General features: G+C 48.2%; 1 protein-coding gene across 3 annotated transcripts in view; it reads left to right on the top strand.

The window, feature by feature from the left end:
• The window catches only part of LOC140427642 (stomatin-like), an 80796-nt gene extending 64636 nt beyond the window's left edge, over nucleotides 1–16160 (top strand). For all 3 annotated transcript variants that reach the window (XM_072513089.1, XM_072513087.1, XM_072513088.1), the window contains exons 6-8: nucleotides 9485–9688; nucleotides 10176–10310; nucleotides 15058–16160. In XM_072513089.1, the coding sequence (XP_072369190.1) occupies nucleotides 9485–9688; nucleotides 10176–10310; nucleotides 15058–15246 (528 nt within the window). In that variant the 3' untranslated portion in view covers nucleotides 15247–16160. The remainder of the gene's footprint in view (nucleotides 1–9484; nucleotides 9689–10175; nucleotides 10311–15057) is intronic.
• The last annotated feature ends 2916 nt before the right edge of the window (nucleotides 16161–19076 follow it).

Raw genomic sequence — 19076 nt, 5'->3', positions numbered from 1 at the left:
GACGTCTCCGAGTTAGAGTCGGAGACTTCAGAAGGTTCCACAGTGTCATTCCCAGCACATGCGTGATGATATTACAAACTTTGAAGCTATGTTTTTTTAGAAATGGACCGTGAAAGCCGTTTGAGATGGCTGCAGTATATCATGTGGCTTGGCACTATGCAACTCCAGATAGTCCTGAAACTCAAGCAAATAATAATCTTTATTATTGTCACAAGTAGGCTTACATTAACGCTGCAATGAAGTTTCTGTGAAAATCCCACAGTCACCGCAGTCCGGTGCCTGTTCACAGAGAAAGAATTCATAATGTCCAATTCACCTAACAGCACGTCTTTCGGGACTTTTGGGAGGAAACCGGAGCCCCCGGAGGAAACCCACGCAGACACGGGGAAAACATGCAGACTCCGCATAGACAGTGACCCAAGCCGGGATGCGAACCTGGGACCCTGGCACTGAAACAATAGTGCTAACCACTGTGCTGTTTTTGGACAATCACAGCCACTCGTGAACTTCACTGATCCCTTTTTGTTAACCATAGAATCATCATAGAATTTACAGTGCAGAAGGAGGCCATTCGGCCCATCGAGTCTGCACCGGCTCTTGGAAAGAGCACCCTACCCAAGCCCACACCTCCACCCTATCCCCATAACCCAGCAACCCCACCCAACACTAAGGGCAATTTTGGACACGAAGGACAATTTAGCATGGCCAGTCCACCTAACCTGCACATCTTTGGACTGTGGGAGGAAACCGGAGCACCCGGAGGAAACCCACGCACACATGGGGAGGACGTGCAGGCTCCGCACAGACAGTGACCCAAGCCGGGTATCGAACCTGGGACCTGTGAGCTGTGAAAATTTGTGCTAACCACTATGCTACCGTGCTGCCCTTGAGAATGGATTGTCAACAGAAAGGACCATGGACAATAGAGACATTGAAACTCAATGGGATCTCATTGGGCTTTCATTGTATTGTAATGGCTCCTCGTCCCAAACAGAAAGATCTTGGCAGTCTGAAACTCTCAGGGTGTGAAAAGACACGTCACAGGATCTTTGTTAACTGCTTTTAAAAGTAACAACAGGAGCTGTTCTGGAAACAGATAGCATCGGAAATGCCATTGCACCAGCTGCAAGACAACAACTCAGCGATACGTTGAAAGTAAGTGAAGGATTGGATACATAAGGAAGATAGTCTCTTTGAATCACGTCTGTCCCTTTTCGGTAATACTCAACGTTCATGAATCTGGCTCTTCGAGATCATGGCAGTGTCTTCCTGTCACTTGTTGGTGGTACTTCTTGTAAAATTAACTGGGCACCTGTGTCTGTCGGTACTGATGATTCTGCAGTGACAGATTCGCGAATTTCCTCTGTAGTAGATCTCGGTTCTGATGTATCACTGTCCGTACAGACCGATACGAATACTTCTGGCGAAGACTTGGTACATTCAATTTGTGAAGCTAGTAATTGGTCAGCACGACGTCGCCAAACTCTTTCATCATCCGGCTGGACAGTGTAAGACACTGGACCTGTCTTTGCTAAGATGATGGCTGGTGTCCATTTATCACTTGTATAGCTTTGAGCTAATACTTGTTCTCCACAGTTGAAGACTTTACTCTCAGTTTTGCTCTCTCCAAGACAATTTGTGCTTGTTATTGTCACCTGACAACTTTCGAAGGATCAGGTGATCATCAAGGGTTTGAATTGTGTTCTCAATTTCCTCTTGAATCACTGGTAAGCTCTGCATTGTTGCATGTGGGGAATTTCTATAGAAAGCTGTTAACACCTCTTGATAAAGAGTCTTGATCTCTCGATGCCTTAACTGGGTGTTTGAGTGATTGTACAAATCGTTTGATCAACCCGTTTGTTTTCAGGGTGGTTTGGAGCCAATCTAACATGATGATGAATACCAATCCCCTTTAAGACCATACGACATAGGAGCAGAATTAGGCCACTCGGCCCATCGAGTCTGCTCTGCCATTCAATCATGGCTGATATTTTTCTCATCCCCATTCTCCTGCCTTCTCCCCATAACCCCTGATCCCCTTATTAATCTAGAGATCCTTGATGAAGTATCCTTCAAACTTTTTGATGTAAATTGAGCCCCATTATCACGTATAGGTTGCTCCGGCCTTGCGTATACCTCACCTAGACTCTGGTTTGTTTGTTGTGGGTTTCATGATTGCGATATCATAGAATCACAGAATTTACAGTGCAGAAGAAGGCTATTCGCCCCATCGAGTCTGCACCGGCCCTTGTAAAGAGCACCCTACCTAAGCCCACAACCCCACCCTATCTCAGTAACCCAACCCAACCTTTTTTTTGGGGGGGACACTTTATCATGGCCAATCCACCTAACTTGCACGTTTTTGGACTGTGGGAGGTAGCCGGAGCACCCGGAGGAAACCCACGCAGACACAGGGAGAAAGTGCAAACTCCGCACAGACAGTGACACAAGCCGGGAATCGAACCTGGGACCCTGGATCTGTGAAGCAACTGTGCTAATCACTATGCTACCATGCCCTCCATCTGGCTATTTTGAGTGTGCACTGTGACGACTTGAAGACTTTAGGAATGTTGAATTCGAAGTATTGGACAATTTGAGGGTTAAAAGCCTGGGGTTAGAGTCTGTTTGACTGCAGTGGTCTTTTAAAAAAAATACTTTTATTTTGTAGGGCCTGGGTGTCTTTAGTAGTCAGAAGGTGAAATTGACAAAGGAATATGTTTTTCAGTCTGGACTAATCGATTGTGGTTTGAATGGGAAAGGCCCTGAGGAGTTGATGTGCTTTGCAGCCTGCAGAGATGAACTGTTTTTAAGCTTGGGGAGATTAGGTCATTTCTGGGTGGAGCCAAGGAATCCATCGAAACATTTTGAAAATTTTTAGAGAGGCCGTTTTTGGGAGAGAGGAGTTGAATTATGGTCTGCCTGACGCTGAGTCCACAATTCTGCCACAGTAAGAAAGATTGAGAGCTGTATGTCTTTTTCTTGTTGACTAATGAGAAATTGAATAGATCACCAAGTGTCTCACACAAATTCACAGTACTTTTTAATTTCGGTAACATTGTTACAAGTTGAAAAATGCTTTCTCCTTCCTCTTGAGCGTGACGATAGAAGCGGAATCTTTCACTTATGAACAGCAGATGGGGAGGGAAATGTCCTTCCAAGGTTGTCATTAACACTTTTTGGCTGGGTGGACCAGATTTTGTCACAATTTGGAGAGAGTACAGAAGAGGTTTTCAAGAATGTGTTTCCAAGGCTAGAAAAGTGTAGCTACGAGGAGAGATTGGATAGGTTGGGGTTATTTTCTTTAGAACAAAGAAGGCTGAGGGGTGAACTTAATTGAAGTGAACGAAATTATGAGGGAAAATGATAAGAGTGGACAGAATAAAAATGTTTCCTTTGGTGGAGAATTCTAGAACCAGAGGACATAGATTCAAGATAAGTTGCAGAAGGTGTAGAGGGGAAATGAGGAAGAACTTTTTTACGCAGAGGGGAGTGAGGGTCTGGAATTCGCTGAGCGAGTTGGTGGTGGAGGCAGAGACCCTAAACTCTTTTTAAAGGTACCTGGATCTGCACCTTAAGTGCTGTGAGCTACAGGGCCAAGGACCGGGTGCAGGAAGGTGGGATTAGAAAGGGCACCTTGGTGTCCTCGGTCTGGCATGGACAAGGTGGGCCGAATGGCCGCCTTCTGTGCTGTAATATTTCAATGGAATGTTTTCCGCCCAACCGAGCTGAGGACATTTGCCACCTGCAGGTTCTCCGGTGTCTGATTTGCTACAAGATACAATTCAAACCTTTCTTCATAAGAATTCCATGTCTTATAATCCTCCTCAAAAGTGTCCATGACGCTACTTTCTCCTGACATTTTTCAGATCCTGGTTCCCTGGTCTGCACTTCTTCAGCCTTTCTCCCTTCTGTTCGTTTCCCGAAGAAAGCAATCTCCCAGCCCACAAGCAAACTAGTTCTTCCCTTGCCTGGACTATTGGTTCCCGAGCAGTCGGTTGCTGAGTCGGCAGCCTTCTAGCTTCCCGTTTTCACAGCCCATTTACAGTGCCACGTGCAGTCTCCGCAGCTTCTACCCACTACTGACAGTGAGTATGCCCGAAACTTAATTTTCTTGTGTAAAGATATGCTGTAGTTACTCACAGTGGTGTTCCGACTTATTTTCCAAAACCCTTATTGCAATAGCAGCTGGTCATGATTGATCTGTTGAATTGTCAATGGCTTTCCAAGGTCTGAGCAGTTCTTTCCTTACCACAAACACAGTGATGGTTGTTTATGGCCCAAATCCTTGTCGATAGTTTTCTCTGGCCCCAAATTCTCGTTGATGGTTAATTATAGCTCAAATCCTCGTCGATGATTTCTCTGGCCCAAATCTTCGCCAATGATCAGTCATGACCTGGATCTTCATCGCCAGTTTTGTCTGACCCAAATCCTCATCGCCAGTTTTCTCTCCGGGTATCTTTTTGTTGTTAACCACAAAGAGAAAAGGCAGTAGAGGTGCCACACTCTACGTTTGTAAAAACATAGTGTAGAGCTTATTAAGAGACGTTGCTTCTACGGGGTAAGATGGTGAACGTCCCAAAGCCCTTGCAAACGCTCCGCTGCTGTCACTACAGATCACACGACAATCCACCAGCAGGCAGTGTTATCTGAACACCTAGCACTGAGGATGCATTTCAACTCTTCCGAGTTTTGTACAGATATGAGATCGGATTCCCACCCATACACAGCCAGTGGAAATTCAGGCAGCAGGAGGCCAACTCCAAGTACTGGCAGGTTCAGTCCCTGGTAAAGGCAAGTTCCTGGGAGGACCTCTGGGCGAGGAATTCTCATCAAGTGAGATGGGGGGAGCCACAGACTCCAAGAGGCGCCTATTATCCTTGAAGATAATAATTTAGAAAGTCACCTTGCTGGGCCTCAACTTCTGTTCCCAGTAAGTTGGGGAAGAATAAGAAATATAAATTAAATGTCACAATTGTAAAGGGTTGCAGGAACAGTGAGACTCGGGGGAGTCTGTGCATAAATCTTTGAAGTGGAGATGCTGGCGTTGGACTGGGGAGGGCACAATAAGAAGCCTTACAACACCAGGTTAAAGTCCAACAGGTTTGTTTCAAATCACTAGCTTTCGGAGCACTGCTCCTTCCTCCGATGAATGGAGAGGTAGATTCCGGAAACAAAAATATAGACAAAGGTAAAGATGCAAGACGATACTTTGAATGCGAGCATTTGAGGTAATTAAGTCTTTTATAGATCCAGAGAGAGGGGTGACCCCAGGTTAAAGAGGTGTGAATTGTCTCAAGCCAGGACAGTTGGTCGGATTTCGCAAGCCCAGGCCAGATGGTGGGGGGTGAATGTAATGCGACATGAATCCAAGGTCCCGGTTGAGGCTGTACTCATGTGTGCGGAACTTGGCTATAAGTTTCTGTTTGGTGATTCTGCGTTGTCGTGCATCCTGAAGGCCGCCTTGGAGAACGCTTACTCGGAGATCAGAGGCTGAATGCCCTTTACTGCTGAAGTATTCCCCGACTGGAAGGGAACATTCCTGCCTGGCGATTGTCATGCGATGTCCGTTCATCCGTTGTCGCAGCGTCTGCATGGTCTCGCCAATGTACCACGCTTCGGGACATCCTTTCCTGCAGCATATGAGGTAGACAACGTTGCCCGAGTCTCACAAGTATGTACCGTGTACCTGGTGGGTAGTGTTAGAATCATGGAATTTACAGTGCAGAAGGAGGCCATTCGGCCCATCGAGTCTGCAATGGCTCTTGGAAAGAGCACCCTACCCAAGCCCGCACCCCCACCCTATCCCCATAACCCAGTAACCCCACCCAACACTAAGGGCAATTTTAGACAATAAGGGCAATTTATCATGGCCAATCCACCTAACCTGCACATGTTTGGACTGTGGGAGGAAACCGGAGCACCCGGAGGAAACCCACGCAGACACGGGGAGAACGTGCAGACTCCGCGCAGACAGTGACCCAAGCCGGGAATCGAACCTGGGACCCTGGAGCTGTGAAGCAATTGTGCTAACCACTGTGCTACCATGCTGCCCTGTTCTCACATGTAACGGCAGTACCCATGTCGATGATCTGGCACGTCTTGCAGAGATTGCAATGGAAGGGTTGTGTGGTGTCGTGGTCGCTGTTCTGAAGGCTGGGTAGTTTGCTGCAAACAATGGTTTGTTTGAGGTTGCGCGGTTGTTTGAAGGCAAGTGGTAGTGTGGGGATGATCTTGGCAAGATGTTCACCTTCAACGAAGATGTGTTGAAGGCTGCGAAGAAGATGTCGTAGTTTCTTCGCTCTGGGGAACTACTGGATGACAAAGGGTACTCTTGTCGGTTGTGTCCCGTGATCGATGAGTCGAGCGCCATATCCCGTTCGTACGAGGGCATCTTTCAGCTTCGGTAGATGTCTTTTCTGCATTACAAACCAGCTGTCTAGCCCACTGAGCTAAATATATGGAACCCGCTGCCTGGGGAGGTGGTGGGAGCAGTTACGATAGCGGCATTTAAGGGGCATCTAGACAAATATGTGAATAAGGTGGGAATGAAAGTATACGGATTCCGGAAGTGCATTCAGTTTTAGTTTAGGCTGGTACCATGGTCGGCGCAGGCTGGCGAGCCGAAGGGCCTGTTCCTGTGCTGTATTGTTCTTTGTTTTCAGATGAAACATTCAGCTGAGGCTCTGTCTGTGATCTCAGGTGGATGTAAAAGGTCCCTTCGTACTATTCCGGAGATGAGTCTGGAAGAGTAACTACCAGAATCACAATTGTCCTTCAACCAACATCATTAAGCAGCAGATTAGGCTGTCATTTTTCACATTGCAGTTTGTGGGAGCATTCTAAAAGTATTTCATTGGCTGGAAAGCACTTTGGAATGTCGTGAGGTTATGATTGGTGCTGGAGCACTGGAAGAACACCTCGGGTGGGATTCTCTGGCCGGCGCCGGGCGCCGGCATGAATCCCGCCCCCGCTGGCTACCGAATTCTCCGGCACCGGGGATTTGGCGGGGGCGGGAACCGTGCCGTGCCGGTCGGCGGCCGCTGGCGTTTCTCTGGCTCGCGATGGGCCGATTGGCCGCCCGTTTTCGGCCAGTCCCGCCGGCGTATGTTCCACCAGGTATTTGCCGGCGGGACCTGGCTGTGCGGGCGGCCTCTGTGGTCCTCGGAGGGGGGATCTGGCCCTGGGACGTGCCCCCGCGGTGGCCTGGCCTGCGGGGCCCACTGATCTGCGGGCGGGCCTGTGCCATGGGGGCACTCTATTCTTCCGCACCGGTCGCCATTGCCGGTGCGGAGACAAACCCCTCTGCGCATGCGCTGGGATGATGCCAGCACACGCGCATGCGCCAACTCGCGCCGACCGGCGGAGGCCCTTCGGCACCGGTTGGCGTGGCGCCAAGCCCCTTCCCCGCCAGCCGGCCGGCGCGGCGCAAACCACACCGGGGCCAGCCTATCCCCTGAAGGTGCGGAGGATTCCACACCTTTGGGGCGGCCCGATGCCAGAGTGGTTCACGCCACTCCTCGGCGCCGGGACCCCCTGCCCTGCCAGGTAGGAGAGAATCCCGCCCCTCATCTTCCAGTTAGGCACATTACAGCATTCTGGACTCAATATTGTGTTCAACAACTTAGACAATAAACTTCCCCTCCCATCTTAAACCCCACCCCAAGCCATTTTTATAATATGTAGTTGTTTGTTTTTCAACTCCCTGGCCTGCCCCCCCCCCCCCCCCCCCCCTCCCCCGCGGCAACTCGGCCACCTGTCCCTGGCCGTTCAGTTGCTCCCATTCACACATTCTGCTCTCTTACCTAATGACCCCAAGTAACATTCTCCATCCCTGAAAATGTCACCATTAACACTCCCCTTTGTCTTAAGTCCATGACAGATTTGTCAATCTCTCCTTTGCCTCCACCCATCCCTGTTTTTCTGTTCTGCCCTACCTCCTCCATTTCTCAATTCTAGAATTCTTTACATTTCTACCCTGCTTCCGTTCCGTATCAGGGTAATTTAGACTCGAAAAGTTAACTCGCATTCTCTCTCCATAGATGCTGCCGAACCTGCTGAGTTTATCCCGTGTTTCCTGTTTTAATTTCAGATTTCCAGCATTCGCAATATCTTGCTTCTATCCAATTGTTTTGTCGCTGAGCATGTAACGCAGGGATATCTAGAAGTATTTTCGGTCCCAATAGCTTCATTTTGAAAAGCAATCACATGCATGACCAGTTAATCTATTTTCCTCTGCGCGAGGAGATTGAAGAACATAAAGTTCTTTTTTAAAAATGGTGTCAGAGAATAATTTACAAATACCTCTGTGGGGACTTGTTTTATGTCAGGTGAGACGATAGCACACTAATATTAATTAAAGACTGGCATTAGCTGAACACCGGTGTTCATTAAGCAGTTTATTGGCTGTCAGTTGATAACATAAATAGCTAAAGTCAATGCTTACAATTGCAGAGCATGGGTGAGATTCTCCGACCCCCCGCCGGGTCGGAGAATCGCCGGGGGCTGGCGTGAATCCCGCCCCCGCCGGTTGCCGAATTCTCCGGCACCGGATATTCGGCGGGGGCGGGAATTGCGCCGCGCCAGTTGGCGGGCCCCCCCTCCCCGCGATTCTCCGGCCCGGATGGGCCGAAGTCCCGCTGCTAAAATGCCTGTCCCGCCGGCATAGATTAAACCACCTACCTTACCGGCGGGACAAGGCGGCGCAGGCGGGCTCCGGGGTCCTGGGGGGGGGGGGGCGCGGGGCGATCTGGCCCCGGGGGGGTGGGCGATCTGGCCCCGGGGGGTGCCCCCACGGTGGCCTGGCCTGCGATCGGGGCCCACCGATCCGCGGGCGGGCCTGTGCCGTGGGGGCACTCTTTTCCTTCCGCCTTCGCCCCGGTCTCCACCATGGCGGAGGCGGAAGGGACTCCCTCCATTGCGCATGCACGGGAATGCCGTCAGCGGCCGCTAACGCTCCCGCGCATGCGCCGCCCGGAGATGTCATTTCTGCACCAGCTGGCGGGGCACCAAAGGCCTTTTCCGCCAGCTGGTGGGGCGGAAATTAGTCCGGCGCAGGTCTAGCCCCTTAAGGTTGGGGCTCGGCCCCCCAAGGTGCGGAGCATTCCGCACCTTTGGGGCGGCGCGATGCCCGACTGATTTGCGCCGTTTTGGGCGCCAGTCGGCGGACATCGCGCCGATACCGGAGAATTTCGCCCCAGGATCTGGAATGCAAATGATCCAGTCGTTTTCCTGGGAGAACTGGAGTGACTACCTCGAGGATTCGTTCTGTTGTCTTTGTGCATCTAGTTGATAGTTCTCATCTCTTGGTGGTTAGCTGCCTCCATCTCAGCGCCTTTCGGTTCTCCTTTCTCCAAGGCCGTATCTTTTATAGCGTCTGATCAGTTATTGAGTATCTTGTTATCTATGGTCCTCCTTCTAGCACTAGAGACGGTTATATCAGCTGTTGGTCAAAACAGTTAACCCATTTTACGGGCTTTACCTGCAGGTGTTAACGAAAGACTCTGTCACAATTATGGTGGATGCAATTGTCTACTATCGTATCTTCAATCCTGTGATGTCTGTCATCAGTGTGATCGATGTGGCCAATGTTACTCACCTGCTGGCTCAGACAACACTGCAGAACATGCTGGGCACCAAGAGCCTAACGAGCATCCTTACCGAACGGGAAAACATGGCACAGGAGATGGAGGTACACTGAAAACAAGCAATTACCTGAGCATAGACAATTATGCACTGTGGGGACAAACAAATTCGCTGTAACCTGAGTACAAGGCTTTCCATTTATAACACACACGTCACCCTCGGCCTAAAGCTCTCCATTAAAATCCTGCCTATAACATGATCCACCCTCTATAAAAGATTCTCAGTTTATAATGCGCTCTCTTTTACTTCATCCTTGATATAGTTCTAACACTCTCTCGTTACACATGCCGGCCGTAGTATAAGACCATCAGAACAACACTCTGTGTTCCGCTCCTTTTTCAATATAAGGCTCTCACTTTTTGAATTGTTCTATCCAGTTACAAGGGTCTCAGTCATAACACTCTCAGATACTGACCCAGTTGTACAACTCTCTCTGTTACGCAATAAAAGTCTCTTCGACCGTTGTCTAACCCAGTGCAGCAATTGTACCACACCTTTCCAAACTGGTTGTCTTTTACTTGTTCCCTACTCAGAAACACCTGTTTGATGCATCGAAGAATTGGGGAATCAAGGTTGAACGAGTGGAAATCAAAGACGTGAGACTGCCAAAGGCTTTGCAAAGAGCGATGGCTGCAGAAGCTGAAGCTGTGAGGGATGCCAAAGCCAAGGTGAGGGGTGCCAGCCTTGCTCAGTTGTATGTTGGAAATGCAGAGAGATAATAGGGCTCGTTTCCACCTTTCTACAGCTTTGAAAAGAACATAGCATTATGACCAGGTGAGAAGGGATGTCCAGGCTCCCCTTTATTCAACCTCCCCGGCTAATCTCAACAAAAGATTACGTTTCTTTTTTCACGAGGATATGCCTTTCTCAAATCAGAATGTAACTAACTCTTCAAGCTGTGGACAATAAGAAGCCAATTAACAGGTTTCCTCAAGTCAAAGAAAGAGCAGATTTATTACCCATTAAACCGGAGAAAAAATATTTAAAAATTCATTCTAGGGAAGTGGGTAGCATTGGCAAGGCCAGTATTTATCGCCCATCCTTAACTGGCCTTGAGAAGGGAATAAAAACGCAATATCGTGCATTTGGCCCTCATGCCCTAGTTTGGGCCTCTCACACACGCATGTATCAGAAATAAGGGATGTTAGAGCCCAAAATAAAAAAGGTTAAAAAAATTCTGGTTAAGGGTCCTTTGATTGCCCTTGAGACATGGATTTTAAACGTCGCGGCCAGTTTCAGCCAGCTGGTTTTTTGGATGCAGTAAGATATAGAAGATGTTGTAATTATTATAAGTTCTCAGTTCGCTGCTACTGTTCAGGTAAAGTGACATGTGGGTGACACACTCATTCTATAAGAGAGGGGGAGGAGGAGCAGAGTTCAGCCTGTTTCCTCTACTGAAGACTTTCTTAACACCGTTTGTGTCACCTGCAATCTCTCTCAAGTGGCTGGCCATCCTTGCCTTAAAATACTTCACCCATTATGTACTTCCAAGACAGTTGGCTGGGTCCATCTGTGGCAGCCATTGTTTCAATATCATAGAATTTACAGTGCAGAATGAGGCCATTCGGCCCATCGAGTCTGCAACGGCCCTTGGAAAAAGCACCCCATTTAGGCCCATGCCTCCACCCTATCCCAGTAACCCTACCTAACCTTTTTGGACACTAAGGGCAATTTAGCGTGGCCAATCCACCTAACCGGCACATTTTTGGACTGTGGGAGGAAACAGGAGCACCCGGAGGAAACCCACGCACACACGGGGAGGATGTGCAGGCTCCGCACAGAGAGTGATCCAAGCCGGGAATCGAGCCTGGGACCCTGGAGCTGTGAAGCAACTGTGCTAACCACTGTGCCACCATGCTGCCCATCCAGTGCTTTACATTTGTCTCTACATTCAAGTTATGAGTTTTGATGAGTCTCTGTATTCGAGCAGATGTCGCTGCACTCCCCTGTACCTTGGAATGTTGCCTTGCATTTTTAACCAGCTTGCTCTGTTCCAGTTCAAATTTGCCACAAGTACGCTTACATTAACACTGTAATGAAGTTACTGTGAAAATGCCCTTGTCGCCACATTCCGGCGCCTGTTCGGGTACACAGAGGGAGAATTCAGAATGTCCAATTCACCTAACAGCACGTCTTTCGGGACTTATGGGAGGAAACCGGAGCACCCGGAGGAAACCCACGCAGACACGGAGAGACACGCAGACTCCGCACAGACAGTGACCAAAGCCGGGAATCGGCTTTAAGTTCAAAAAGAGGCTGGTTTATCACACTGGGCTAAATAGCTGGCTTATAATGCAGAACAAGGCCAGCAGCACGGTTCAATTCTCGTACCAGCCTCCACGAACAGGTGCCGGAATGTGGCGACTAGGGGCTTTTCACAGTAACATCATTGAAGCCTACTTGTGACAATAAGCGATTATCATTACTATTATTTAAAATTTCCAGTCAGTTGAAAGTTTAAAATTCATACTTTCAAAACTAAAAGTGGCACTGCCTTGTAACCTAAGAACATAAAAAGTAGTAGCAGGATTAGACTGTTCCCCCTCGTGTCTGCTCTACCATTGAATAAGATCATGGCTGATCTGATTGTGGCCTCAACTCCACTTTTTTACCTGCCTACCGTAACTCTTGACTCCCTTGCAAATGAAAAATGTATCTCACAAAAGATCATTGATTTCCAGCTGGTCTCTCCTCTCTTGGTTTGACTGTATGTAATCTTAGAGTTTTAATCACATTACCTCCTTCTTCACCCACCCCCCACCACCCCCAACCCTCTTCTCACTGGTTGTCCAACACATCCATTCAGATGGGGAAGCCCCTCCAAATGGACAGACGGGAGCGAATAGATTCCTCATTATCCGATTGCCTTTTCATTGCCAAATCCAACATTATTGCAGTTGACAAAACGAAAAGTGGTGGAAGTAAATTATTTTTTAATGGTCCCTATCATTTTTTTCCTCCCGTGGATATTCAGTACCTAAGAGATTAATCTTAAATGTTGGGAGGCTCCAGGGTGATCCTGGTGGGTTGGCGACCATGGCTGCTTGTTCAGTTACCAATTCCAGCAAGATGAAGCTTAGCTATAATGTCATCTCTTGTTTGAGCCCACCTTCCTGGCCTCTGGGGCTGAGTGCTTATTGAACCAGCAGAAGACAAACATGATGTGGTCTTCTCACTCTCATTGGGATGGATGCTGTGCTGATTCACCAGGATGATGCCAGGTGTGGAGTCTTAAATTAAGAGCACAAGATGGACGGGGGGTTCCAGTACTGGCATCGGGCGGGGATTGGAAGAATGGGGGACCTGTTCATCGACGGGACGTTTGCGAGTCTAAGGGCACTGGAGGAGAAGTTTGAGTTACCCCCGGGAAATGCCTTTAGATATATGCAGGTGAGGGCTTTTGTGAGGCGACAGGTGAGGGAATTCCCATTGCTCCCGGTACAAGAAATTCAAGATAGGGTGATCTCGGGTGTATGGGTCGGGGAGGGCAAGGTGTCGGCAATATACCAGGAGATGAAAGAAGAGGGGGAAGCGCTGGTAGAGGAGCTGAGGGTAAATGGGAGGAGGAGTTGGGGGAGGAGATTGAGGAAGGTCTGTGGGCTGATGCCCTTGGTAGGGTTAATACCTCCTCCTCGTGTGCCAGGCTCAGCCTGATACAATTTAAGGTGGTCCACACAGCGCACTTGACGGGGGCGAGGTTGAGTAGGTTCTTTGGGGTAGAGGACAGATGTGGAAGGTGCTCAGGGAGCCCGGCGAACCATGTCCATATGTTTTGGTCATGCCCGGCACTGGAGGGGTTCTGGAGAGGAGTGGCGGGAGCAATATCTCAGGTGGTGAAAGTCCGGGTCAAGCCAAGCTAGGGGCTAGCAATATTTGGAGTAGTGGACGAGCCGGGAGTGCAGGAGGCGAAAGAGGCCGGTATTCTGGCCTTTGCGTCCCTAGTAGCCCGGCGAAGGATCTTGCTAATGTGGAAGGAGGCGAAGCCCCCTAGCGTGGAGGCCTGGATAAACGACATGGCTGGGTTCATAAAGCTGGAGAGGATTAAGTTCGCCTTGAGAGGGTCTGCGCAGGGGTTCTACAGGCGGTGGCAACCGTTCCTAGACTATCTCGAGGAGCGTTAGAGGAAGGTCGGTCAGCAGCAGGAGCAACCTTGGGGGGGGGGGGAAAGGGGGGACTGCCTGGGAGGGTGGATGAGCAAGAGATAACATGAAGGGTTGGGGAAACTGGCACGTACGGGTGAGGGCCAGTGTACAAAGCTGTGTAAATATATCATTTTGCCATGTATATATCTTGCTCTGCGCGATTTCTCGGGTTTTTTTTGTTACGAGGGGGGGGGGTTATTGTTTGTAAGGGAGAAAAATTGTGTTAAAAAACTTCAATAAATATATATATTTTTTAAATTAAGAGCACAGCCTGCATAAATTTGACCTCTCTGTCAATGATGAGTAATGAGTGATCTGATTGAAGTGTTTAAAATGTTAGAACGATGTGTTTGGCAGCACAGTGGTTAGGACTGTTGCCTTACAGCGCCAGGCTCCCAGGTTCGATTCCCGGCTTGGGTCACTGTCTGTGCGGAGTCTGCACGTTCTCTCCGTGTCTGTGTGGGTTTCCTCCGGGTGCTCCGGTTTCCTCCTCCAAGTCCAGAAAGACGTGCTGTTGGGTGAATTGGACATTCTGAATTCTCCCTCTGTGTACCCAAACAGGCGCCAGAATGGGGCGACAAGGGCATTTTCACAGTAACTTCATTGCAGTGTTAATGTAAGCCTACTCGTGACAATAAATATTATTATCATAAATGGAAAAACTGTTTCCCCTGGTTGGGGAAATTCAGAACAAAGGCATTTAATGTTAAAATAATGTTTAAAATTAAAATTTACGAGGCTTTCATCTTGTACCTCTTTGTTAAGGATTACCTGGCGTAGCTCAGGTAGCCCTCACTGGCATAGAAGTCTCTGCTGTATTTGCTGCGGAGGCAGACAGTGGGATAAGAAACTGCACAATTCACTGGCCTTCTCTTTCTCTGGGCCCCCTTCTCACCCAGCTGAGCTTTTCATTTCTGGTTGCCTCCTTCAATGCCCTTCCAAACAGTCAGCCTCCAGAGGTCACGGAAATCTCCGAGTTTTCACGTGTCCCAGTAAATATTGACAAGTGTTAAAATTAGAGCTAGGTCGTTCAGGAGAGAAACACTTTTTCACTTGAAGGTTAGTGGATATTGAGAACTCTCGCCCCTTGTAATGCTGCGGAAGTTGGAGTCAGTTAGAGTTTTGGTGACTTGAGGTCAATCTATTTTTATTAGGTAAGGAGATGCATAAAAGGGCGTTGATATACAGAGCACCTGAATGGCAAATCTGATGAGACTGAATGGCTCACGCATGTTCTCAATATCCCTCTGCAATGTCCTTTCCATTTCCCCAGGTTATTGCTGCGGAAGGTGAGATGAATGCCTCTCGCGCCCTCAAAGAGGCGGCTACGGTGATGGCGATGAGTCCGAACGCCCTGCAGCTCCGTTACCTCCAGACACTTTCCGAGGTTGCCTCAGAGCGGAACTCCACCATCCTCTTCCCAGTGCCAATCAACATCATGACAGGCTTCAAGAAGAAGTGAGGTGGGCTCAACAGGTGTTTCTGGGAACGATTCTCTCAAAAGTGCAGTATTGCAAGTGGGCTATGGTACACGTCACGGAAAAAGCTGACCCATTAATCATCTGAATGGACTATCTAAGGAACCTGCACCATTAGATGTTGGTCATGCATCCCCCCCCCCCCCCCCCCCCCCCAAGAGCCCAGACCTTTGTGGCCCATCTCCTCAGTGCATGGCTCTTAGTCTTTGTGCTCCATGTCTGTTTGCAGATCCGTATTCATGGTTCTGGCCTGGTTGGCTCTGGAACGTCACGTGGGATCCATATAATTCTCTTTCCTTAACTTATTTTTACATTAAAAAAGAAAACAACCATTGCATGCCAAATTACAGCAATTTCCTGCCAGCCCAGGTGATTTCTTTATCTTCTCTCACCGGCATGTTTTTGGTTCCAATCGGCAGCTGTTAACAGTAGGGTTAAATTATTATACCTCTCTGTCTCATTAATCTGGGTTGTAGTAGCTCTGAGAATTCTCTTTAAACAAAACACTTGTTGAAACTGACAAAAAAGGTTAGAAAATAAATCTAAAAAATGCAAACAGAAGGCGATAAACAAACACCAACGCAGCGTCTCCGCGCTCCCAAACCTCCTACTTTGTGCATAGAGGGGTGGAACTGGCACTGCACCTTCTGCAGAGCACGATTTGCTGCATATTCTCAGACTACGTAACGATCGCAAGAGTTGGTACCTCCCACAATTTGGATATGAACGAACTGTCAACTTTTACTAACTTTGTTTGTAACTAGCTTAATCTCGGTCAACCTTTAGCCTGTGCTGTGTTCTGGTTAATTAAATAATGTCAGACATTTACGCTTTTTTTTTAAAGGTTTGTTGACTGCATTTTGTTTTATCGCTGACAATTAAAATGTTTCCAAACAAAGTTTGAAAAAACAACTTGTTGTCCATCCGCACAACATTCAAGTCAATGTTTAATTGCCAATGTTCACCTTTCCTTCTTTCGAAGGCCTTGACTTCTGTTTGGCACAAGCTGTGGTGAGGTCTCCATTGTTTGAGAGTGGAGGAGTGTTTGGGCAGTTTTCCAATCCAGCTGGAGGTCTGCCCGAACCTCTGACTACAGTGCAACAGTGGATTCATCACACTGCACCCGAAAACAGGGATAACCACTGAACGAAGAGCAGCAGAGCCCTGAGGAAAAGCGCTTTCAGCTTTTAGGGCACTTTCCTTCACCCCCTGATGAAAAGTGGAAGCGCGAGGCGTTGACAACGAGGCCCTCTCTTTTAAAAAAATTGGCAGCTCCATCAAACCCTTCCAGAATGCAGTGACATGAGGTAGCTTACTGGGTACTGCCTGCCTGAGAAATTACATGTCTCAGGCGATCTTATCTCGAGATAAGTGCTGGGGTGGATATATTGTGGGGGCAGGTGTGGTGGTGGTAACGGGAGGGCATGAAGGGCGGGGAATATGAGATGGAGGCAAGAACACAATGTGATACCCCATCTTCCAGTATCCGACAGGACAATAGAGGAGAGTCTAGGTACACTGACAGGCTGATCAAATCTAAAGAGACGGTTACTGTTGTCATGTAGGTAAACGGAGAAACCAATTGCTGCACAGTAAAGATGACAGATGGATGGGATGGTTTAGTGGTAATGTCACTGGACTCGTAATCCAGAGGCCCAGGTTAATGCCCTGGAGTTGTGGGCTCAAATCCCACCAATGCAGCTGGTGGAATTTAAATTCAGTTAATTTATAAAATCTGGAATTGAAAGCTAGCACCAGTAACTGGGCCAAATCATTGGTTGTTATGAATTCCCCTTTTGGGAATAAAACCTGCCACCCTTACCAACACGCGGCTCTTAACTGCCATCTGAAATGGCCTGGAAAGCCACACAGTTGGACCAAAACACGATAGAAAAGTCAAAAAGTAATAAAACTGGATGGACCAATATGCATCAACCTCGCCACTGGAAATGACAATGGCACACCCAGCTCTGTTGACCTTGCCCGGTCCTCCTTACTAACATTTGGGAGCTTGAGCTGACCCCATAGTTATACTCAACAAATCATATAGTACAATGTCCTATCATCAGCCCTGGGCATATCCTGTTCCACCAGCAGGATAAACCTGCCAGAGGTGGCGGCAGAGTGGTATAAATGCGGGAGGGACAAGGACTCTGGACTCCAGGAAGTCTCATGGCATCAGTTCAAACATAGTCAAGGAAAAGTCATAGCTATCAAGCAACACTTACATGGTGATAACCAGTTCATTGGTCCTCCTGATGATTAACCACTCAACTCCAGACCTCATTACAGCCTTAGTCCAAATATGGATAAAAGAGCTGAATTTCAGAGCTGGGATGACTGCCCCTGACACCAAGGCAGCATTTGATCAAGCATGGCATAATAGAGCCCTAGCAAAAGCGGAGTCAATGGAAAACTTTCCACTGGTTGGAGTCATACCTAGCACAAAGGAAGATGGCTGGTTCATCTCAGATCGTAGTGTCTGAAGCCCAGCCATCTTCAGCTACTTCATCAATGACCTTCCTTCCATCATAAGGTCAGACGTGGGGATATTTGTTGATGATTGCACAACGTTCAGCTCCATTGGTGACTCCTCAGGTACTGAAGTAGTCTGTGTCCGTAAGCGGAAAGACCTGGAAACAAAATCAGGCTTGGGCTACGTGGCGAGTAACATTCATGCCACAAAATCACCAGGCGATGACCATTTACAACGAGAGATAATCTTAACTATCTCCAATTGACTTTCAATGGCATCACCATCGCTGAATCCCCCACAATCAACATTCTGGGATTACTATTGATCAGGAACTGAACTGGACTTTCCATATAAATGCAGTTGCTACCCGAGCAGATCAGAAGATGAAAATTCTGCAGAGTGTGATTCACCTGTCTTCTCAAGGTATCATCTGTCCATCATCAACAAGGTATTGTTGGTGTGATGAAATACTTGTCTGGATGAGTGCAGCTCCAACAACACTAAAGGAGCTTGACACCATCCAGGAGAAAGCAGCCTGCTTTGATTGCCCAACACCCCATCCACCACCGTAAACATTCACTCCCTTCACCAGCGACATGCAGTGATAGCATCTGCAAGGTAAACTGTAGCAGCTCACCAAACCTCCTTCCAACCCTAGAAGGACAAAGGCAGCAGATGCATGGGAATACCCCACCTGCAAGTACCCCCCCAAGTGAATAATTCATGGAAGAATAAATAAAGAGCAGTGCGTTAATTTTTCAACTTGTTCTTGGAAATGCCAGCATTTATTTTCCATCACTAATTCCCCTTGAGAAGGTGGTGATTCTCAAACCGCCTTGAACTGCTGTCGTCCATGTGATAAAATATAGCACCCACAGTGCTGTTGGGAAGTGAGTTCCCGGATTTTGACCCAACAACAGTAACGGAACAGTGACTTTAAAGGGATCTTGCAGCAAGTGTTCCAATGTTTCCTTATTCTTCTCGGTGATAAATGTCAAAAATTTGGAAGGTGCTGTCAAAGGAGCCTTGGCGAGTTGCTGCAGTGCATCTTGTAGGTGGTGCGCACGGCTATTACTGTGCACGTGGTGGAGGGAGGGAATGTTTACAATCTACCTGACAGTCACCTCATGAAAGAACAATTTCCCCCTTGTCAAGATGGAAAACTCTTTACCTCTGTCACCTCCATGCCAAAACTAAACTGACGACCATATATATATATATATATATATATATACACACATGAGCACCAGTTTTTGGATATAGCGGGAGAGCTCCTAAACGGAGTTCGCGCTGGACGGAGCATCACGCTCCTGGCCTACGATATCGGACGGAATCTGG

Source organism: Scyliorhinus torazame, chromosome 8, assembly GCF_047496885.1.
Source record: "Scyliorhinus torazame isolate Kashiwa2021f chromosome 8, sScyTor2.1, whole genome shotgun sequence".
NCBI lineage: Eukaryota > Metazoa > Chordata > Chondrichthyes > Carcharhiniformes > Scyliorhinidae > Scyliorhinus > Scyliorhinus torazame.
The sequence above is the reverse complement of the archived record's forward strand: the minus strand, read 5'-3'. Positions and strand labels throughout refer to the sequence as shown.